Genomic DNA, 24,531 nt, shown 5'->3' with positions numbered 1-24,531 from the left:
GAATTTGCATGCAATGCAGGAGGCCCAGGTTCCATCTCTGGGGAAGGAAGATCCCCTGGAGAAGAGAATGACTCCCCACTCCAGTATTCTTCCCTAGACAATCCCATGGACAGAGGAGTCTGGCAAGCTACAGTCCATGGGGTGGCAAAGAGTCGGACACCATGCAGTGACTACGCGTATTAATACAGCTACAGCATGGATGAACTGCAGAAGCTCAGTGAAAGAAGCCAGACACAAAAGAATACATATCATGGAAATATCCCCAAAAAGTTAATCTAGAGTAACAGAAACTAATTTCCAGGCCAGAATACTGGAGTGGGTTGCCATTCCCTTCTACAGGGGATCTTCCTGACCCAGGGATCGAACCCACATCTCTAAAGCTTCCTGCATTGGCAGGCAGATTTTTTTTTTTACCACTAGCACCACCTGGGCAGCCATGAGTATTTGTGTACAAGCCTTTGCAAAAACATATTTTCATTTCACTTGAGTACCTAGGAAGGGGAAGGCGGTGTTACTGTGCTGACAGAATGCCTTTGAGGATCACTTCAAGCACAGTCACTTCTGATCTGACCCAGCCACCCCTTCTCACAGGCGGAGAGAACCACAGAGCCAGAGCTCGAACCAGAAATCAGGGCTCCTGAGTTCCAGCCTGGAGCACTTTTCATGAGACTGCACCGCCTCCTACTGGGGACTGAGCATTTTCTTACTAGTTCATGATTAACTGCTTTACTGGAGCAGAAGGAAATGGCCCACATTTGAAGTAGGTCCAGCCCAGCTAACAGCCCTCTCCGCCCCCATGTTCCTGGTTGGGGTGGGGGGGGTGGCCACCCCTTCCCTTAAGTGATACAAAGCCAACGCTCCACCTGCCCATGCTTCTCTTATAAAAAGCTCTCATTATGCCTCTCAGATTTTTCCTGATTTTAACATTTTAAAGAGAAAATAAGGCCAGGATTAATTTTCTTCTTGGATTAGTAGGGTCCTGAGGAACCCTCTGCTTTTTGGAGGTCTCCACATAGACAGCAGGAGGTGGCAGGGAGGTTCAAGAGGAAGGGGGCATACCCATATGACCAATTCATGTTGATACATGGCAGAAACTTCCCTGGTAGCTCAGACGGTAAAGCATCCGCCTGCAATGCTGGAGACCCAGGTTCGATCCCTGGGTCAGGAAGATCCACTGGAGAAGGAAATGGCAACCCACTCCAGTATCCTTGCCTGGAAAATCCCGTGGATGGAGGAGCCTGGTGGGCTACAGTCCGTGGGGTTGCAAAGAGTCGGACACGACGGAGTGACTCTCACACACACACACACACACACACACACACACACACTCACGGCAGAAACCAACACAATATTGTAGAGCGATTAAAAATCAGCAAATGAGGACTTCCCTAGTAGCTCAGTGGTAAAGAATCTGCCTGCCAATGCGGAGACACGGGTTGGATCCCTGATCCAGAGGATCCCACATGCCGTGAAGCAAATAAGCCCAAGCACCATAACTATTGAACCTGTGCTCTACGACCCTCGAGTCACAGCTACTGAAGCCCACGCGCCCTAGAGCCAGTGCTCGGCAACAAGGGAAGCCGCTGCAGTAAGCCCACACACCGCAACCAGAGAAAAGGCCCTTGCAGCAACAAAGACCCAGCACAGCCAAAAATAAACAGAACTATTTCTTTTTAAAGAAAAAGCAAATTAAAAACACTAAAAAAAAAAAGATGCTATGTCTTTCCATGTGGTCACTATTCAGACTATTACCTGAATTATTTGAAGCCTGGAGACCTTGGGCTATGAGGAAAATAATGCAATTGTTATGATAATTTTGACTTGTATTTGAGATGTCCTGGGGATTCAGTGAGAGTTGACTTGGAAAGGACTGGGGGAGCTCTTTTGCTCAGGAACACTAACTGTAGCTACACCCAGGAAACAATGGAAACAGTGACAGACTTTATTTTCTTGGGCTCCAAAATCACTGCAGCTGGTGACTGCAGCCATGAAATTAAAAGACGCTTGCTACTTGGAAGAAAAGTTATGACAAACCTAGACAGCATATTAAAAAGCAGAGACATCACTTTGCCAACAAAGGTCCAACTAGTCAAAGCTATGGTTTCTCCAGTAGTCGTGTATGGATGGGAGAGTTGGATCATAAAGAAGGCTGAGTGCTGAAGAATTGAGGCTTTCGAACTGTAGTGTTGGAGAAGACTCTTGAGAGTCCCTTGAAAGGCAAGGAGATCAAACCAGTTAATCCTAAAGGAAATCAGTCCTGAATATTCACTGGAAGGACTGATGCTGAAGCTGAAGCTCCAATAGTTTGGCCACTTGATGCTAAGAGTTGACTCACTGGAAAAGACTCTGATGCTGGGAAAGATTGAAGGCAGGAGGAGAAGGGAGCGACAGAAGATGAGATGGTTGGATGGCATCACCAACTCAAAAGACATGAGTTTGAGCAAACTCTGGGAGATGGTAATGGAAAGCCTGGTGTGCTGCAGTCCATGGGGTTGTAAAGAGTTGGACACAGCTGAGCGACTGACTGAACAACACCACCACCCATTTAGCAACCTCTGACCTCCCTTCAAGGCAGCCTCCCTTCAAGGCAACCTGCGACAGAATCCAGCAATAGAAATGCTGTCCTTCCTCTAAGCAGAGAAATTGGGCCCAGCACTCCTGGGTGCCTCTCATCCCTTCTCTGTATGTATTTACCATAACCTCACCGTAACCTTCCTCCTTCCTCCATGAGATACTGACTCTTCCCCTTTTTCCTCCTTTGGATCTGAAGGTCAACAGAAGACATCATTTAGCCCCTACTTAATCTGCCTGTGTTCTCTGGAAAAGACTCACTTGGAAAGCAGGGGTGGGAGGGAGGGCAAGGAACATGCCTGCTCTTAGACCCACTTAGAAACTTAAAAAAATAAATTGTTTATCAGACTTAAATATTTCTCTTTAAATCCAAACACCTGATCCTTGGGCCAGTTAAAGGAGAACGGTCTTAGCATCAAGGTCAAATGGAATCTTTCCTTGTACACCCAGAAAGTGCTTAAAATTAGATGAAATTTTCATCTTCATACTTGAGCTGTACGTTTTTTTTCAGCTTTTTATTTTCCCTAGAGTTTTCAGTTGCCTTTCTCTTTTCTGTTGATGAAAGAATAATGTGCCTTCACCATATCCTCAAGTTGTTCAACTCCACTACTCATGAAATTGACCGCCATTCTAACTTCTATTCCTGCAGACGATTCTCTGGAGCCCCTCACTTTCCTGCTCTGATGAGGCTCAACCAGATGTTGTCATGTCTTTAGCACCATCGTCATTCTGGGACTTCCCTTCTTTGCTCTCCTGGGATGGAACCACGTTTTCTAGATTTCATGGCTTTTCTTTTTTGCCCCTCATTTAAGTGGCTTACATCTTCAAGTAACTTTCTAAGAAAGGATACATGGGGTTGTAGGGGAAGCAGACTGCCCTTTTATGTCTGAAAATGCCTCTCTTGTTTTTGCCATGCTGTGTGGCTTAATTCCCTGACCAGGGATTGAACTTGGGCCCCTTCAGTGAAAGCACTGAGTCTGAACTACTGAACCACCAGGGAATTCCCTGAAAATACTTTTAATCTACTTTCAAACATAATTGCATTTAAGCTAAAAAAAAAAAAAAATTCTCTGGTCAACTAGGAAGGAGCTGGTGTGGTCCAGTGGAGAGTACTTGGGGTGATTCAGAATCTCTGTGTCCCAGCTCTACCTCTGGTTCTATGCATGGCTCCCTCCACCCGTAAAAAGACGTGGCTGGATCAGATCACAGGTGGCCAGCTTTGATCTGGCCCACAAAGACATTCTGTGTAGGCCAGCACAGTGACCCAGGCATCCCTCTCCTAGGTATTTACCCATGAAATGAAAATGCATGTCCACACAAAACCCCATACATGAACATTTGTAGCTGCTTTATTCATAGCAGCCCTAAACTGGAAACAAGCCAAATGTCCATCAACTGGTGGGTGGATAAATAAATGGTGGTACATCTGTTATGTCAGGCTTCCCCAGTGGCGCTAGTGGTAAAGCATCTGCCTGTCAATGCAGGAAGACTCAAGAGACACAGGTTTTATCTCTGAGTCGGGAAGATCCCCCGGAGAAGGAAATGACAACCCACTCCAGTATTCTCGCCTATAAAGTCTCATGGATAAAGGAGTCTGGCAGGCTACAGTCCATGGACTCACAAAGAGTCGGATGTAACTGAGCATGCGTGTACATCTGTTATGTCTAGATGTGGGTACTCTTCATTCATCCTGCCTTGCTCTTGGTAGGTCCTTTCAATCTAAGTCTCATTGTGAGGTCGCCAGGAGACTGCCTACTCTGGAAGGATGACCGGGTCAGGGCACCACGAGATGTCCCCATCCACAGGCCCTGGAAACAGACTCCCCAGCAAGAATAAGAAAAAGCAAAGGCAGTCAGGAAACACCTCCTTTCTCCCGCAGTGGTCCTCTTGCGCCCTCTACTGTCATATACTAGAACCACACTCACAAGGAGAAAGGAATGCTTGAAGAGGCCGATCTCATTGCACAGTAAGTGTTCACAGGTGAATTGGGGCCTGAGAGGCAACAGATTGGTAACAAGCACACTTTCTGAAAGTCATTTCTTGTCTACTTTCTTACTGTTCCTTCTTCACTGCCTTTTGTTCTCACTCTGTGGTTGTAACTTCTCGAATTTTTCTGTGGACACATATTATTTTCTCTCCCATTCCTGGGTTCATTGTTGCTTGTTTGTGTATCTTGTTATTTTCCTTCATACTGCTGTTTTTCCTTATAAGTCTGAAGATATATACTTCTCATTCATATTTATTTAAAAAGAATAGTGCTGAGTATTCCAGCAGCAGGTGGGGTTTCTTCTACTGTGCTATTAGTATGTCCTTTTCACCATGGGTCTCTTCTCTCAGCAGGAGGCCTGCAGAGATCCCAGGAGGGAACTCTGGGATCATGGGTGGGGAGTGTGAGCTGGAAGGCTTTCACTCAGGGTGACTGGGCAGGAATAGCCTACTGACAGGGTGTACTTCCAAAGACACAAGCAAAGAGGGCTTTGCACCAGAATGGCCAATACCTAGTTACCCCTAGATAGTCCTTCAATGTCGTTAGACAAAAATTTGATCATTTTCACCAGGATATAAAAACTCAGGCACCATCTCTCAGACTGGCCAGAACTCATGGTGTATCATTGCTGCATGTTTTGTCATTGTTGTTATATTCATCTGTTTTATTTTTTAGATTGCACTTTGGTTGGTTGGTTTTGCATTGTTGATGGTTTAGTCATATCCACCTCTTGCGACGCCATGGATTGTAGCCTGCCAGGGTCCTCTGTCCATGGAATTCTCCAGGCAAGAACACTGGAGTTGGTTGCCATTTCCTTCTGCAGGGGATCTTCCCGACCCAAGAACTGAACCTGTTCTTGAACCTGAACATTGCAGGCAGAATGTTACACATTTTTAATTTTTATGTTGGAGATGAAGTTGCAGCTTACTGCACTTTCTAATTCTCTGCTTCACCCCCATTCTTCATTTTACTTACCTGGTCTGAGCCCAGAGCCTCCCTGGGGGTCTTATGAGCAGGTTACCTCTCACTTTTCTGCCAGCCTCAAGGAGTGAATTCTGGGGTGAGTTTTCCTCTACTTGGGTTCCATTTGTTACCACCCTGCCATCTGTTTTCAACTTTCTTAAAAGTTGTTGAACTCTCTCATCTGCTGATGAACTCTTTTTTGTTTGTTATTTTGTCTGCTGTCAAGGGTTTATACTTTTTTTTCCACTCTGGCAAATGTCCACCATATGAATTGGAAGCTTCCTCATAAGCTTTATATGGATCTATCTTGAGTCAATAAAACAACCTTGTAAGCAAGTCAAGACTTTACCAGCCCAATACTTTCAAGGAGAAGAATAACAAAACTTTTAAATAATTTAAAACAATCATTAGAAACTCTTGCCAAAATGCCAAGTTTGGATTCTTTTTTTTTATCATTTCCTGGATCTAACTATTTGAAGAGAAACCACAGCCCAAATCTGGCCTAGTTAATAGCTAGGAATGAAGGTCCTTTGCTGGTTGGAGGAGGGGAGCGGTACAGCTGTAGGGACCCAGAGCTCAGCCCCTTGGTTGGGCTGTGACCTGCTTACCCTGGAGCTTGGTGACTGTCCCTGGTGGGCAGTTGGGGCGGGTGACACAGCGGGCACAGGAATTGGTCACTGGCGTGGCACAGAACATGCCAGGCTGACACTCACAGACGCGGGAGGAGTTCCATGTGCAAGGCGTCTTCTCCACGAGGCCATCTGGAGGACAGAGAAGGGTCTTGAGGAAGGACTGGAATGAAGAGGGCAGGGATCCAGAGAACCCCTGGAGGGCAGAGATGTATTTGCCCAGGAACGCATGCTTATTTGATTATGCTGTTGAGCAGATCTTTTTGGTGCAGAAAGTAACTATGCCCAATGAAAGAAGTCGGACAAAAAAGGTGTATGTAGGGACTTCCCTGGCAGTCCAATGGTTAGGACTCTGCTTCCACTGCAAGGGGCACAGGTTCGATCCCTGGTCGGGGAACTAAGATCCTTCAGGCCATTCAGTACAGCCAAAAACAAGAAAAATGAGTCTATACTCTGATTCTGTTTATAGGAAAAGCCAGAAAATGCAAACTCTGTCATAGTGACAGCATACCAAATGCCTGGGAATGGGAGTAGGGGCAGGGAATGGTGGGAGGGACGGTAAGGAGCTTAAGGAATCTTTTGAGAGGTGGACAGACAGTTCATTATCTTGATTGTGGTGATGGTTTCACAGCCACACACATGTCTCAAGACTTATCAAACTGCATACTTTAAACATGTGACTTTTATTGTATGTCAACTGTATCTATCTGTATCTAGTACGTCAACTGTATTTATTGTATGTATCTACATCTAGCAATTTACTATTACTATCTGTAATAGTAAAGCTATTAAAAGAAAAATCCTCCAAAAAATTTTTTTAAAGAAAATAATTCAAAGATTAGGGATGAGTGAGCATGGGTAAAGATGAACCAAGACTGGCCATGACTTGATAATTCTTTAAACTTGGGTGATAGTTCATAACACTTCTGATTCTCTCTACTTCTGAGGATGTTTGAAAATTCTAATGATGAAAAGTGGGGTTTTCTCCAAAATAAAAAGAAATTGTTAGTGGTTTTATAAAATAAAAAGTGTAATAATGCAGTTATATATGTGTAGGGATATTCTGCATGCTTTATTAATGGGTGAAAATAGAGGACTATATCAGCAGATTAGATAAATGCAATTTGCCCAATAAAGACATTGGTGGGATACTTAGAGGCTTAGAAGCCTCTGCATGATAAAGACAAAAGACTGCATCATTAATTATAATATTATATTAACATAGCTAAGCCTGTTTGAGGCAGTGTTTCTAGCACTCTATCCAGATTAACTCAGTTTAATCTATTTAACTCTCAGAACACCTCTCTGAAAAAGGTCTGTTATAATGCCCGTTTTACCGATGAGAAACAGCCCCAGAGAGGTTAAGAAACTTTCTTGAGTTTATAAGCTCCCAAGCGTAGAGCCAAGATTTGACCCTAGGCACTTGGGCTCTACTCCACAGCCTCGCAGGGCTTCATTTATGCAACTTGAAGGAATTCTGGGGCCCAGAGCCATCTCTTTATTTCCTCATCTGACACAGCAGCTGGGATAGATTATATTTTTTCCAGGAATGGCCACAGCAATAGCTCTCAGTCTCTCTGCTCTTCCAGAGCTTGGCCACTTACTCATCTAAAAACTCGACTTTTTTTCCCTTCCATGACTCCAGGGGGAACCTGTCCCCCTGCCTTCAGAGGCAGAATGCAGTGGAAGTTATGTCATGTAATTTCTGAAGGTGTGTTAGTTGCTCAGCTGTGTCTGACTCTTTGCAACCCCATGGACTCTAGCCAGCCAGGCTTCTCTGTCCGTGGGATTCTCTAGGCAAGAATACTGGAGTGGGTTGCCATTCTCTTCTCTGGGGGATCTTCCCAACCCAGAGATCAAACCCGGGTCTCCTGCATTGCAGGCAGATTCTTTACCTTCTGAGTAACTTCTGAAGCTGGGTCATAAAAATGAGTATGGTTTCTATCCTACTACCAACTCATCTTTGGGTTCAGCAGCCAGGACTTGAGGAAGCCCAAATAGCAGCTGACATGGAAAGGATCTTAGGGCATCGACCCCAGACCCGTGAATGAAGGTGCAGATGATTCCGGCTCCCAGCCTTCAGGTTTTCCAGCTGAAACCTCAGACCTCATGCAGCAGACACCAGCTGGCCCTCCAGCGTCAGGACTGAATTCTGACCCACAGACTCCATGACTACAATGAATGGTTTGCTTTTTGCCACTCAGATTTGAGAAAATTTACTCTGTGGCCTTAGTAACCAGAACAGTAACCTCCAATGACCACAAACAGAATGTCCTTTCCCCCACATGGCCTCCCCTGACTCCAGTCCATGTTGCTGCAGAGAGAGAATCACACCTCCCCCTGGTGGTGGAGGCTGTGAGTGGGCTGGGGCTACAGCCATGGCAGTCTGGGACCTGGGCAGCTGCTCGGACTTCACAGGGCAGCTGGTGGTGCTTCGGGCAGCGGGCCGCAGGGAGAACATCAGCAGTCAGTATCTAAGTGCTTGCACAGTGGTGCTCTAAGAGGCGGTGGAGGGAGTGATGAGCCCAGAGCCTGGTAGCAGATGCCCTAGGTTCAAAATTCTGGCCCTGCCATTTGCGAGGGCTTGTGGCCCTGGAAGTCCCCTGACTTCCCCAAGCCTCAGTTTCCTCTTCTGTAAAATGGGGACAATCTCAATACAGGCATCATAGGATAGGTACAAAAAATAATGAGACAAGCTTGAAACGGGTAGCTGATTAACAAATGCTTCCTTGCAAGACAGAGCGAGTGAATGGAAACTCTCTGGAAGAGGGTCACGGCTATCAAAACCCACGATCGTCAGTGGAAGTCACTGGAAGCCGATTGCTCAAAAAGTGCCAGTGAGGTGAACCAGGCTCCTGAGGACTGAGCATCCAAGACCCAACTCAGGGCTCCAACCCCCAGATTCTTGGCCTCTCCCTCCAAGACCATCCCTGCTCTCTGGAAGAGGCCCCAGGAGGAGAGACATGGCCCTTACCTCCTGAACATGTCACACAGGCCTTGCAGCGACCATCCCTGTCCAGGTAGTAGTCGTGGTTACACTCCTTCCTGCAGTCAGCAGATCCCTGAGGGCACGGGGGCTGCAAGGTCAGCCCTGGGAAAAGAAAGAAAGAAGCTGCAGGCCAGGTCACGTTGGCAGAGGCCTCACCCTCACCCTATCCCACCCCCATCACTGAAGGCCACCCAGCTCCATGACCAGCTCCCAAACTCTGCACATGTCAATTAGTCCTTCAGAGGGCACCCTCAGGCTCAGAGAGGGAAGGAATGTGTCTAACGCCACACAGGAAAAGAGTGCTGACTGCCTCCGAAATGACCCTCCTGCTTCTGGTCCCTCCCCTTTGCCAGAGCCCTCTCTCCAGTCTCATTGCTCTGTCCCTTCCCTACTCAAAACTTTGGTAGCCACTCTCTCTTTGAGTTCAACAAGGATACAAGGATGCCTACCATCACAACTTCTATTCAGTTTGGTCCCATAGATCATAGGCAATGCAATAAGGCAAGAAAAAGAAACAAAACGAGCAAGGTTAGAAAGGAAGACATCAAGCACTTATGGAGAGATGATACCATGGACTGCACAGACCATCATAAGAATTTGTAGATACATTATTAGAAGGAATAAGTGATTTTAGCAAGATAGTTGGATATAATGTCACTATATGAAAATCAGTTGAATGTCTATATATTTGCACTGAACTACATGAAATTGCTGTTTAGATAGGACAGAAATAATCAAATATTGGCATTTCACACAGTTCAAACTAGTACTAACAATAAAAATATTAGCACGTGAAGTATTGAAAAAGATATCATTTATATTATCACCAGAAATACCAAAGACATAAAAATCTAACAGAAAGATGTAAATATCTCTGCACAGATCATAATAAAACATTATTGGGAGAATTTAAAGAAGGCCCAAATGGGGAGAGGGATAAATTAGGCCGTTGGGATTAACATACACACATGACTATATATAAAACAGATAATCCTACCCATACATATATGGACCCTTGATTTACAACAAAGATGGCATGTAAAACAGTGAGGAAAGGACAATTTATTTGATAAATGGTGTGGATTCAACTGGATATTCATAGGGACACTTTAAACAAAGGCAAAACAGTAATGACCTTAGGAAATAAATGTAGGATGTTGTTGAGACCTCAGTGGAGGAAAAGCCTTGTAGAACAGAACATGAAAAGCACTAGTTAGAAAGGAAAAGATGGATCAATTTGACTACACTGAAATTAAAAACACCTCTTCAAAAGACACCATAAAGAGAATGAGAAGGCAAGCCACAGGGTGGGAGAAGATATTTTAAACACAACTATAAGACAAAGGGCTCAAACCCAGAATTATAAGAAGCCCTAGAGATCAATTCAAAAAAACAAAGGGAAATGAAAACATACATTCACCAAAGACTTGTTTTTCATTATTCACTACAGTCAAAAAGGAGAAACAACCCAAATATCCAAAAACTTTTGTTTGTTAAACAAAGTGTAATATTCTCATACATTCATGTACAATGGAAGACTATTGGGTAATAAACAGGAGAGAATGGGGACCCTAATCTGTTGCCATAGGAACCAGAGGTGGGCATCATATTGATATCTGCAGAGATGGGCCTCTTCCACTGCTCCAGCATGCCTCAGTGTCTGGTACCCAAACCAGGAAACAAATGAGTCCTTCCATTCTCTACTCCGGCCCTTGAAGGTCTCAGTCCCAGAAGGCCTTGAGATCCTATTCTCCCCATACTGGCTCAGTGACCATTTGCCCTGACCACCCCACACACAGTACCCCACCCATCAGACACTATTGCCCTGGAGACAGCCCCTGGGTCCTCTGGAGAGCTTACCTGGATCTGGATCGAGCTTCCCCATGAAGGAGCTGGAGTTGGGAGTCATTTTAGAAGCATCTTCTGGGGTGAGGGGGATGTCCCCTCCAAGAAGCATGGTCCTGGCACCAGGGCTTGCTGGGGAGGTCATGGCGGGCTTGGCCTGGGAGATGGCGCCACTGGGAAGGAAGCCAGAGATGGGACTGGCAATTCTTCTGATGGTGCAGGGGGAATCTGTGCTCAGGGATACCCATTTCTATAGAGAAGAGGCCCCCAGACTGTGCCCATAGATTCTGGCAGGCCCTCTGTCAGATCCTGGGAGCAAGAGCTGTATTTTCTTGTCCTTCTGGGTCTCCTGTGTGCCCAGGGCAGGCTGAGCACACAGTAGGGCCTCAATGACCTTTCTGCTCAGCAGAGAGGCCCCCTGGATTCCTGACCCCCTGGACTGACCCCCACCCACATCCCCAGCCCACAATGCCCTGGGTCTCCCATCAGGTGGGACAGCCCCACAGTAGGGTCAGCTGGATAGTGGGGGGCTGAGAGTCACCTGGTGGGGCCCTTGCAGTCCTGCAGGCTGGCGCTGCAGTTGGGGCTGGCCCCTTGGGAAGCCGGCTCACAGACGGTGTCCCTCTGTGCTGTGCCTGCAGGGAGGACAGAGATGCCTTCAGCTTTGGTGTTGAGGAGCCAGAGACTCCAGGAGTAGACCTTTTACCACCACAACCCAGGGAAACACAGTGGCCATCTGATCTCTGTACCTGCCCAGCATCCGTTCCCCTTTGGGGTAAAGTAGCCCAGCTTTCCCTGGAGAATTACACCTCCCAATCTGTGTCTGTGGTAAGGAGCTGGGACTGACTGACCACCCCACTCCCACTTCCAGGAATTGCCATGGGACAGGCTGGACCAATCAATCCATCCCATTCCTGTGGCCATGATGGGCTGGCTCAGGGGTGGGCACATGATGCAAGCCATGTCTATGAGATGCAACTTCAGGGTTTTGTTTTTGTTGTTGAGAATATGGGAAGGAGAAGCAGATTTTCCACTGGGGTTGAGTAGGAAGCAAGTCTGGAGCTGCTGGTAGATATTTTACAGGAAAAACAACACACAGCGGGATAGAGATGAGAGATGGAGAAAAGACAGAGCTCCTGGATCCAGTCATACCTGAAGTTCTACAAAGAAAATTTTCAATTACATGAACCAGATAATTTGTGACTTGCAAATGAAGAGTTCTGAAGAATACTGGGTGGAAGCAGAGTGGAGAAGAAAACATAGTGCTTTGAATCAAGTGGACCTGTGTTTGAAAGTTTTGGTGGAAGTGGCTATGAGTGAGGCTGACTCATCTCATCTACCTGCACTGTGGTGGGGTGACAAGACTTGAGCATAAGGTTCAAACGTTAGATTAGATATTCCCTGCTCTGTGGTCTTAAGCAATTACCTGCCATCTCTGAACCTCAATTTCCTTACTTGTAAAATGGGGCTAATGCAGCCTTATGGAGTCTGGAAAATTTCAGAGGAGAAAGTCGATGCAAAGTCTTAGGGTAAGACTTAGCTATAAGCTCCATCTGAGGCAGAAATTACTTTCCATTTTGTAGCTGGAGAGACTGAGGCCCTGAGAGTTGTTCGGTGGGAACTCTCACAGAGGAATCAAGCCAGGGTTTGGCAACCTAAGGTTGGAGTACTTTTCAAGCAGTGCTATCCAATAAAATATGTGGATCACAAGTCACCATTTTAAATTTTCTAGTAGCCAAATTTTGGATAGTAAAGAAGAAACAAGTGAAATTAAGCAATACATTTAACCCCATATATCTAAAATATGAACTTTCCTGAAGGCTCGACAGATAAAGAATCTGCCTGCCAATACAGGAGATGCAGGCTTGATCCCTGGCTTAAGAAGATCCCCTGGAGGAGGAAATGGCAACCTGTTCCAGTATTCTTGCTTGAAAAATCCCAGGGAGAGAGGAGCCTGGAGGGCTTCAGTTCAAAGGGTAACAAAGAATCGGACACAAATTATGCCAACAGATAATCAACATAAACCAGTTAATCCTAAAGGAAATCAACCCTGAATATTCATTAGAAGGACTGATGCTGAAGCTCCAATACTTTGGCCACCCGATGTGAGGAGCCAACTCATTGGAAAAGACTTTGATGCTGGGAAAGACTGAGGGCAGGAGAAGAGGGCAGATGATGTGGTTGGATGGCATCATCGACACAATGGACATGTGTTTGAGCAAACTCCAGGAGGCAGTGAAGGAGAGGGAAGCCTGGCGTGCTGCAGGCTATGTGGTCACAAAGAGTCCGACACGACTGAGAGACTGGACAACAAAAATCAACATAAGAAAAATGAAATGTATACTTTCTGTGTACTAAGTTTTTGAAATCCAGCGCATATTCTATACTGACAGCCCATCTCAAGTGACTGACCACATTTTAAGTGCTCAGCAACCAAAGATGGCCAACGGTACAGCTTTGGGCAGCTGGCCTGGAGGGGCCAGAAAGAGAGGCCTCTGGCGCCACCGTGTGGCAGATGCAGGAATGCCAGCGAGAGAGCCAGAGCTGGTCCGCAGGCAGCCGCAACAGAACTCAAAGCAGCTTTTCTTAGAGAATAAAGAGCTTCTAAGCAAGAAAAGTTACACTTCCTCTTTTACAGAAGGTGAGACTGAGGCCCAGAGAGGGCTGGGAACACACCCCACAGATGCAAAGCTGTACAAAATCCCAGGTATCTGATGCCTAGTTCAGAGCCCTTTCCCAGGTGGCACTAGATGCCATTGAAGAAGACACAGGAGAGAGATGCAGGTTCAATCTCTGGTCCGGGAAGATCCCCTGGAGAAGGGAACAGCTCCTCACTCCAGTATTCTTGCCTGAAGAATCCCTTGGACAGAGGAGCCTGGGAGGCTACGGTCCACAGGGTCGCACAGAGTCGGACAGGACTGCAGTGACTTAGCATGCATACAGGCACCTCGCCTGCCTGCAGGTAGCAGGCTTCTGAGGATCCGTCTATTGAGGGTTCTGAATGAGCAGGGCGAATCCAACCAGATTTGAACTCCACCCGTCCATTCCCAGCTCTGATCTCCTGGTCACATCAGTCAATAGACATCTCTGAAAAGCAGATACCTCGCCTCGTGGGGAGATGACTGTGAATGTGCTGGGCATGGTCCTGGCCCTCGCGAAGCTACTGGGAGAGAGGGAGACACGCGCTGACCACACTGAGACAGAGGCCAGTGTTCACATCCATGTTGGGAAGGAGACGTGGTCTGTGAGAAGTCAGGAGGTGATGTCTGGACAGACAGCTGAAGGCAGAGTTGAGTTCAGTGGGTGAACAGGGAAGGAAGGGTGTCCCAGAAAGAGGGAACAGCATGTGTGAAGGCCTGGTAGAGGGAGAAGCAGGGCACATCCATGGACCAAAACGGAGAAACCAGCTCTAATCTTCTGGGAAACGCCAGGACAGAAACGTCAGGTTTCTTTCTTGCTTATCAAGTATCAGAGGATTTCTGCCCCGAGCCTCAAGCCAACCCAAGACCTCCTCCAGCCAGGGCAATGCCTGGAACTCTTTCTGAGCCTGGGACCTGAGGTGCAGGGAAGGGACCTCAGGGGCCCCTGGGTGTACCCTCGGCATCATCATGATAGGAGATGTCATCTGTCCAGCAGGAAGGAGGAGGTGGGAGGTCGGGGTGTGGTGGGGATACTCACCCACAGATACTCATCAGCACAGATCGTGGTCCTGGGCGGTGGGGATACTCACCCTGCAACCTGACAACCATCCCTGCTGGGCAGACAGAATGGGGGATGCAGCGGGCACAGGAGTTGACGACTGATGTGCCACAGAACATGCCGGCCCGGCACTCACAGATGCGGGAGGAGTTCCTTGAGCAGGGCTTCTTCTCCACGAGGTCTACGGGACACAGAGAAAGGTCACTGCGGACTCAAAGAGGGTGAGGGAAGGGACCCAGAAAGCCCCCTCGGACAGTCCAGCCACGAGGGAGGACACTGCTGTGGTCTTCTGCTGGGCAGGGCAGCTGGCATGCTCCGCTCTTCCTTCCAGACTGTTCCTGAGATGAGGGCAAGAAGGCAGATAGGGTCCATGAGGCAGCCTCCACCTCCTAGCCCACATCCCTGGAGATCACAAAAATGATATTAAAAATAAATGAATGTCCCAATATTAAAATGGGCAAAAAAGACAGGGTGGGATATTACATGTCTATTTCGAAGTGAAAGCAGCCAAATGGAAAGGCTACCTACTGTGATTCTAACTACATGACATTTGGGAAACACAAAACTAGGGAGACAGTAAAAAGATCAGTGGTTGCCAGTGTTTGGTAGGGGTGGGGGAGGGGAAGATGAATGGGCAGAGCACCAAGGATTTTTAGGGCAGTGAAACTATTCTGTATGCTACTGCAACCAAGGATAGATGACATTATAAGTTTGTAAAAAACTAGAATCTACAATGCAAAGAGTGAACCTTAATGTAAACTATGAACTTCAGTTAATGTAAACTATGAACTTCAGTTAATAATGCACCAACATTGGTGCATCAGTTGTAACAAGGTACCACACTAATGCAAGATGTTAATAACACTGGGGAGTAGTGGGAAATCTTTTTACTTCCTGCTCAGTTTTTCCTATAAATTGAAAACTACAAAAGAAAAAAAGTCTACTAAATTTTTTTCAACGGGCAAAAGAATACCTTTCTTCAAGAAGATATACAAGTGGCCAGAAAGCTCGTGAAAAAATGCTCAATATCATGAGTCATCAGATCCATCCATTAGTCATAAACCAAAACCACAATGACGGACCACACTGGATCCACTAGGATGACAGAATATAAATGTCAGACAGTGACAATAGTGGGTGAGGATGTGGAGAAACTGGAATGCTTTTAGAAGGCTAGTGGGAATATAAAGTAGGACAGAGCTGTGGAAAGGAGTCTGGCAATTCCTCAAAAAGTTAAATATAGATTTACCATATGATCTGGCAATTCTACTCCTAGATACATACCAAAGACAACTGAAAACATATGTCCATACAAAAACTTGTTGGTGAATGTTCATACTAACATTATTCATACTAGCCAAGAAGTAGAAACAACCCGATATTCATCAATTGATAAACAGATAAACAAAATGTGCTATAGCCATATAATAAAATATTATTCAGTCATAAAAAAGGAATGATGTACTGATACACACTACAAATTGATAAACCTTGAAAACACTACATAAAGTGAAAGAAGCTAGACACTAAAAGCCACAAACCGCATGATTCCATTTACACAGAATGTCTAGAGTAGGCAAATCCATCGAGACAGAGACTTGATTAGTGATTGCCAGGGGATGGAAGTGGGGGGAGAATTAGGAGCTAAGGGGTTTCTTTTTTTTTTTATTGAGATAAAGCTGATGTACAATATTATATGTTTCAGGGATACAACATAGTGATTCACAATTTTGAAAAGATATAATCCATTTATGGTTATCACAAAGGAATTCTCTGGGGGGAGGGAATGTTCTGGAAATAGATAGACATTGTGAATATAAAACCACAGCACTGTATACTTTAAATGATGAGTTTTATCTTCTAAAAAAATAATAAATGCAAATATCCCTGAGAAAACAAGAAGGGGCATCCTGGGTCAACCAGAAATGATGAGGCCTTCCTGGAACAAGGAAGGCAGATGGGGTTCGATGGAAAAAGGAGACCATAGCCCAAAATATACCCAAGGGGATTATGCTGGAAGAGGCCATGGTGCTTGTCTCCAAGTGGGTGAATGGCCAGGGCATTAGGGAGGGAATCTGACAAGGAGGGCAGCAGCAGCACCCAGCTAGGTCCCTCACCCTGCACTCCTCATCCATTCATGCCACAGAGCTAAGAAGCCAAGCATCTCCCCAAGGACACTCAGGTGAGGTGAGCTGATCAGCCCTGGGGGGAGGAAGGGACCCTGCAGACCCAGAGGAGCAGCCTCTGGCAGACCCCGCCCAGCACCTCGCTCACCTTCCCTGCCTTTGGAGGCAGGTTTCACCCTCCACCCCCACCCCACCTTCCCCACCTCCCACCCCTTCCCAGGTCATCAGATACCACGTGCAGAGCTTGAAGTCACCAAAACTCAAAGAAAAGCAGCACCAAGAAAAAAGAGCCCCAAACTCAAACAGAACTAACGCTTAAGAAAACAGATAAAAGAGAAAACAGAACATGCCTTTGGAATAGATACACTTAATATCCTCTGAGAGACAAAAGAAAATTATAGCTATGACAAGGAATCCCCTAGGGCACAATGACTGTGTTCCCAATTTCTGTTTCAAATGGGTTCAGAAAAGACTGCATTTCCCAGCCTCCCTTGAGGCTGGATGGCCGGTCGTGTGACTTTATTCTGGCCAATGGGATGTGGGCAACCATGACAAAATTCCCTTCCCCTACACCTGGCCCTAAAACCATTTCAGGATACTTTCCTCTCTCTTCCTTGTTGCAATGATGCTGGTGTAGCCCCTCATTCTCACTTGAACCCCAGAAGCTTTACTGAGGAGAGAATAAAATCCTGAGAATTTTCAAAAATCTGGAGAAGCCAACTAAAAGCAGTGAGTAGACATCCATGGAAAACTAAAGAAAAAACAAACTCTTTGAGTAGCTGCCGGCCCGTTAATGTCACAGGCGTGGGCAGAGGCGGAAAAGACTGCCTGGATTTGCCAATTGCAGGAAGCCAAGCCAAGTGGGAGGAATGAGCAGGAGCCCTAGGAGTGGATGCATCCCTTTCTAGGCAGCAGGAGCTTGATAAAGACTCTGACAGAAGGGAAGGCAGGCCCCCCGCCACCAGGACCATACCTATCTCTGGCTGCTCTCTGACCCCCCACCAAGGTCCTTGGAGCTCCTAAAATGAGTTTCAAAAGTAACATTCAAGATTCCTCAAGAAATTAAACATACAATTCCCACATGATCCAGCAATTCCTCTGCTGAGTGTTGACCCAAAAGATCTGAGAGCAGGGACTTGAACAGATATTTGTACAAATATGTTCATAGCAACAATATTCACAATAGCTAAAAGGCAGAAACAGCCCAAATGCCCATGGACATCAACAGTTAAACAAAATGTGGTAGATACGTCCAATGGAATATCATTCAGCCTTAGGAAGGAAGGAAATTCTGACATGTCATAACATGGATGCACCTTGAAACCATTATGCTAAGTGAAATAAGTCACAAAGGATAAGTATTGTATGATTCCACATCTATGAGCATCCTAGAGTAGTCAAATTCATAGAGAGAGGGAGTAGAATGGTAGTTGTCAAAGGCTTATGGTTGGGGGTGATGTGGAGCTAGTATTTAATGGGGACAGAGTTTCAGTTGTGGAAGATGAAAAAATTCTGGAGCTAGGTGATGGTGATGGTCACCCAAAAATATGAATGTACTTCATGCTGCTGAAGAGTACACTTTTTTTTTTCTTTTGAACTTTTTCTTTTGTATTGGAGTGTAGCCGATTAACAATGTTATGATAGCTTCAGATGAACAGCGAAGGAATTCCTCCATACATATACATGTATCCATCCTCCCCCAAACCCCTCTCCCATCCAGGCTGCCATATAACATTGAGCAGAGTTCCATGTGCTATACAATAGGTCCTTGTTAGTTATCCATTTTAAATACAGCAGTTTTCGACAGTATACTTTTAAATGGTTAAACTAAGAAGTTTTATGTATATTTTACCATGATTATTTTTAGGTAACCCTCAGGAATTCTCTGGTGGTCAGTGGTTAGGACTCAATGCTTTCACTGCAATGGCCTGGGTTCAATCCCTGGTTGGGGAGCTAAGATCCTGCAAGTCACAGAGTGCAGCCAAAAAAAAAAAAAAAAAAAAACAATTGACTCTCAGTTAATTGTTGGTATAAGCTGGTAAAGAATCCAGCTGTGATGCAGGAGACACAGGAGATGTGGGTTCGATCTCAGAGTCAGGAAGATCCCCTGGAGAAGGAAATGGTAACCTACTCCAGTATTCTTGCCTAAAAACCTCCATGGACAGAGGAGCCTGGCGAGTTACAGTTCATGGGGTCGGTCGCAAAGAGTCAGAGAAGACTGAGCAATGAAGCACACACAGCTCAGTGGAAGCTCTGAGCTGGGAAGACACGAGCCCAGTGAGGTGGGGCCGGTGTGGAGGAGAAATCCCTCACACTGTGTCAGGAACAGAGTTGCTGCCGTGGCTGAGCTTGAGCGAGAAGGAAAAATATAACGTGGCAACTATGTGAATGTGCTATAGCAGGAAAGATGACAGAAGGGAGGGAGGGGAGAAGACAAGAAAGAAAGTTCTAAAAAAGATAGGAATATAGTTTGCAAGGACAAAGAACCCAGTCTACAACAGATAAGCAATCCTAGGAGTGCTTCACACTATAAAGGAACTTAATAAGAATATAGCTTCTCTGGTGGCTCAGACAGTGAAGAATCTGCCTGCAACGCAGGAGACCCGCGTTTGACCCCTGGGTCAGGAAGATCCCCTGGAGAAGGAAATGGCAACCCACCCCAGTATTCTTTTCTGGCAAATTCTAGGGACAGAGGAGCCTGGTAAGCTATAGTCCATGGGGTCACAAACAGTCGGACACAACTGAGCCACTAACACACAATAATAATATAAATTCAAGAAAGGAAGAGTTTTTTTTTTTTTTTTAAAGATGATTTTTCTAAAGGATGAGATAAGAAGGAAGACTGCAGAGCAAAGAAAACAAACTGAGGTACACAGCACCATCATTAGAAATTCAAAAAGTGAACTACCAGTATCCTGGGGGCCCTGTGATACCTGGGCTGCAAGAAATAAAAAAGGTTAGATGGAAAATTGAGTTAATGGCATGGAGAAAAGATTGAAAAAACACCAGTGAATGCAAGGTAAAAAGGCAGATATTCATGCAATGAATGAAGATGATGGAAAAGGAGGAAAAGCAAGACAAACATAAGAAAAACTGGCATCTGTCAAGTTGCCATTGAGATGTATCTGTTGAACAGAAATAAAAAAATACATGTAAATTCCCCTAAAATGAAGAACTAAATCTGCAGATAAAAAAGACATACCAGATACCAGGAAGAATTGTTCGCAAACAATATCACGGCATATTCTGGCTAAGTTTTTGATCCTTAAGAATAGAGAAAGAATGATTCTTGGAGTCACCTACAAAGGTGGGAGGAAAAAGCTGACTGCAGAATCTTTCACGGAAATATTTTTTTTACATTGTGTTTCAAAGCGTCTTTATCTTTTATATAGCTCCACTATATATTACAAATACTTTTTAAGTAGATAAATTAAGATTTTTAGATGGAGTTTCAATATCAAACTCTCAAAAATTAATAGAATGACTATACAGAGAAGTAGAAGGATATAGTAGACCTGAAAAGCACCATGGACCACTTCAATATAAATAAGATTTATACAATGTTCACACAAGAGTAGGATACAAATTCTGTTCGAGCTCCCATAGACTACAAACTAGGAGGCACTGAAATATATCCAGAGATATATAGAACAAGGTGCAAAAATTTCATCGTCTAAAGGTGTTTAAGTCATACAGTCTGTTCTCTTATCACTATGGAATTATGTTAGAAATCAATATCAAAAGATAATTGAAAATAGCTCACATATTTTCAAGGGCAATGCCTCCATAGCACTATTTACTACAGGAAGACAGTGTACCAATCCTACCAAATTCTAGAGAAAATATATCCCAGAATAATATTATACCTGTCCAAGTGGTCATTCCAGTTTAGAGACACATATTTTCAAACATGAAAGAAGTGAAGGAAGGTGCAAAAGAATCCCTGGAAAGTTCACATGACAGTGAAACCTGACCAATCAAGTGATAAATCAAAATGAAAAATTCAGGAATGAGAAGCTGTGATAAATGGACTCATAATGCACAATGGATAAATTTAAGTAATGAAGTAAAGCTAGCGTGGACTTAGGGCTACAGAAAAGAAGATCAACATCACAGACTGCGCAGAGCAAACATAATGTAAACTATAAAAGTCAGGAAGAGGATGGGGAGGCCAACAAGTCATTCATTTTTCATTACAGGGAGTCAAGCAACTCTCTGCTACCCCAAAATTGAAACAAGTAGAATATGACTTTACCACAAGAGACAGTCATTCCTTCAATGATTCCTAACCACTTATTGATTTTCATAACCTCTTCTGTTAATTTCAGAGGGTTTTTTTTTAAACCCTTGTGATATCTCTTGTGATAGTCTAGTTTCTTCACTTTTCTTTCTCCTCTGAAATATTTGAATAAAGTTAAAGATAATCATTTTCACGCCCTAAGCAGTAAGATCTCATCCTCTTGAAGATTCCTTCTTTCTGTGTGTGTATAGTATGTCTGGCTACAAACCAACCCATTCTTCTCTCTACAGAGAGGGAGAGAGGTGTCAGTCACCCACTGACTGGGGAGCAGCAGAGCTGGCTTTCTTCCTTACACTTGTGTATTGCTTGAATTTTTATGTTGTTGCTGTTTTGGGGGCAGTTTTTGTCTGTTTGTTTTTTGGCCACACCCATGGCATGTAGGATGTTAGTTTCCTAACCAGGGATGAGTTGGACTGTGAAGAAAGCTGAGTGCCAAAGAATTGATGCTTTTGAACTATGGTGTTGGAGAAGACTCTTGAGAGTCCCTTGGACTGCAAGGAGATCCAACCAGTCCATCCTAAAGGAGATCAGTCCTGGGTGTTCATTGGAAGGACTGATGCTGAAGCTGAAACTCCAATACTTTGGCCACCTCATGCGAAGAGTCGACTCATTGGAAAAGACCCTGATGCTGGGAGGGATTTGGGGCAGGAGGAGAAAGGGATGACAGAGGATGAGATGGCTGGATGGCATCACCGACTCGATGGGCATGAGTTTGAGTAAACTCCGGGAGTTGGTGATGGACAAGGAGGCCTAGAGTGCTGCAATTCATGGGGTCACAAAGAGTCGGACACGACTGAGCGACTGAACTGAACTGAACTGAACCAGGGATGGAAACCATGACCCTTGTACTGGAAGTGCAGTCATAACCACTGGACCGCCAGGGAAGTTCCTGCTTGAATTTTTGTGAAGGATGCATGTGACTGTTGTTTAATAAAATGAGGTCAACAATTTTAAAAATTGTAACGCTATATCAGAGAAATGCTAACATAAACAAAGAAGAATGGCAATCTTAATATCAAGCAAAAATTAAGGCAAACACATTATAAGAAACAGAGAGGTGTATTTCATGTCGATAAGAGGTCCAACCCACGAGGATAATATGATACTCATGAACACAGTACCTAATAACATAGCTTTGACACTTATAAAACAAAAATAGATAGAACACTATGAAAATCTGAGGAAAACAAGCATGTTGGGAGACAGATTTCAACACATCTGTCTCAGAAACTAACCTTTGTGAAAGCGACAAAATAAATAAGGATGCATCTTATTAAAAGAACATAAGTATTAACAAGCTTGGTCAGACAGGTACACATGGAATTCTGTACACAACAAACATAATACGTGTTTCTCCCCAAACACACTAAACATACTAAACAGTATGAAAACTTATTTGTTGTTGTTTAGTTGCTGAGTCATGTCCTACTCTTTACAACCCCATGGACTGTAGCCCACCAGGCTCCTCTGTCCATGGAATTTCCCAGGCAAGAATACTGGAACATTAATAATTCATAAATTAATAAATGGGCTGCCATGTCCTTCTCCAGGGCATCTCTCTGACGTAGAGCCTGAACCCGCGTCTCCTGCATTGGCAGATGGATTTTTACTACTGAGCCACTAGGGAAGCCCACAAAAATGTATTAGGCCAGAAGAAATCTCAACAAATTTCCCCATCCTCCCCCCCAAAAAACCCAACAAACAAATATGAGATAGCACACAAACCACACTCACTACCCTTAATAAGAAGTTAACAATAAACGCACTTATTGAAAATGTTCTCCTGGAAGCACTGTGGTCTTGGGAAAGAACAGCCCTTGGTGTCAACCCAATAGCTGAAACTCTAGTGCTCCCATGAACCAGAGCACTGTAATTTCAGAAAGGCCCTCAACCTCCCTAAGCTTCGGTTTCCTCACTGTAAAGCTGAGATAAGAAAAGAATCTTCCCCTGGGGTTTAGCAGAGTCAATGTGTAAGTGTACATCCCTCCATCAAGGAAACATCGTATCGATAATTAAGCCTCTAAATAGCATGGATGCAGAAGGGCAGGAGGGAGGCTCTAGAGGGAGGGGATATGTATAGACTTATGGCTGATTTGCACTGCTGTCTGGCAGAAACCACACTAATGGCAGAAAATGAAGAGGAACTAAAGAGCCTCTTGATGAGGGAGTAAAACAGCTGGCTTGAAACTCAACATTCAAAAACCTAAGATCATGGCATCCGGTCCCATCACTTCATGGCAAATAGAGGGGGAAAATGTGGAAGCAGTGAAGATTTTCCCTTCTTGTGCTCCAAATTCATTGTAGATGGTGACTGCGGCCATGAAATTCAAAGACCTTTGCTCCTTGGAAGGAAAGCTATGATAAACCTAGATGGCGTATTAAAAAGCAGAGAGATCACTTTGCCAACAAAGGCCCATAGAGTCAAAGATATGATCTTTCTACTCGTCATATACGGGTGTAAGAGTTAGACATAAAGAAGACTGAACACTGAAGAATTGATGCTTTTGAATTGTGACCCTAGAGAACTCTTGAGAGTCCCTTGGACTGCAAAGAGATCAAACCAGTCAATCCTAAAGGAAATCAACCCTGAACATTCATTGGAAGGACCGATGCTGAAGCTGAAGCTCCAATACTTTGGCCAGCCATGCAAAGAACTGACTCATTGGAAAAGACCCTGATGCTTGGAAAGATTGAAGGCAGGAGGAGAAGGGAACGACTGAGGATGAGACGGTAGGATGGCATCACCGACACAATGGACATGAGTTTGAGCAAACTCCAGGAGATGGTGAAGGCCAGATCTGCCTGGCGTGCTGCAGTCCATAGGGTCAAGAAGAGTGAACCACTGAAGAACAGCAACAGCAGAAACCAACACAACATTGTAAAGCAGTTATCCTCCAATTAAAAAAAAGTATGGGTGAAAAATATCACAGCTGATATCAATTCATAGATGCAGAGAGGTAAACTGAAGCACCAGGGGGCTGATTCAGAGGACAAGCACCAAATCTCGTTTCTCGCCACCTCCCACCTTCCAGGTGCTCTGCCTCCCCTGCCTCCCTCCCACCCCCAAGGCCCCCATCCTCCCTGGAAGGAGCAGGGGAGGAGAGACGCAGCCCTTACCTCCAGAACAGCTCACACAAGCTGTACAGCGGTCATTGATGTCCAAGTAATAATCGTGCAGACACTGCCTCTCGCAGTGGTGGGACCCCTCTGGGCACAGCTGCTTCGGGGAATACCCTGGGGAAGAGAAGCAGAGATGCTCCTGGTCAGGTCACCTTGGAGGGTCATTGCTGCAGGGCCTGCCTCAGAAGGAGATGAGTAGGAGGTGACATCGACAGAGAGAAAAGGACTCCTGAGGTCATCATTCAGACCTGAATTATGGCACCACAGACCCCTCTGTTATTGAGCCAATTATTTCCCTTTTG

General features: G+C 45.0%; 1 protein-coding gene across 1 annotated transcript in view; it reads right to left on the bottom strand.

Annotated features, from left to right (window-relative positions):
• The window catches only part of TNFRSF8 (TNF receptor superfamily member 8), a 72,112-nt gene that overhangs the window by 22,500 nt on the left and 25,081 nt on the right, over positions 1-24,531 (bottom strand). The window contains exons 3-8 of the mRNA XM_020902415.2: positions 24,227-24,343; positions 14,715-14,864; positions 11,526-11,619; positions 11,000-11,157; positions 9,125-9,241; positions 6,130-6,282 (exon numbers count right to left, since the gene is read on the bottom strand). Of these exons, the coding sequence (XP_020758074.2) occupies positions 6,130-6,282; positions 9,125-9,241; positions 11,000-11,157; positions 11,526-11,619; positions 14,715-14,864; positions 24,227-24,343 (789 nt within the window). The remainder of the gene's footprint in view (positions 1-6,129; positions 6,283-9,124; positions 9,242-10,999; positions 11,158-11,525; positions 11,620-14,714; positions 14,865-24,226; positions 24,344-24,531) is intronic.

The sequence above is a fragment of the Odocoileus virginianus genome, chromosome 11, assembly GCF_023699985.2.
Source record: "Odocoileus virginianus isolate 20LAN1187 ecotype Illinois chromosome 11, Ovbor_1.2, whole genome shotgun sequence".
Lineage (NCBI taxonomy): Eukaryota > Metazoa > Chordata > Mammalia > Artiodactyla > Cervidae > Odocoileus > Odocoileus virginianus.
Note: the sequence above shows the minus strand (reverse complement) of the source record. Positions and strands in the feature narration are given on the sequence as shown.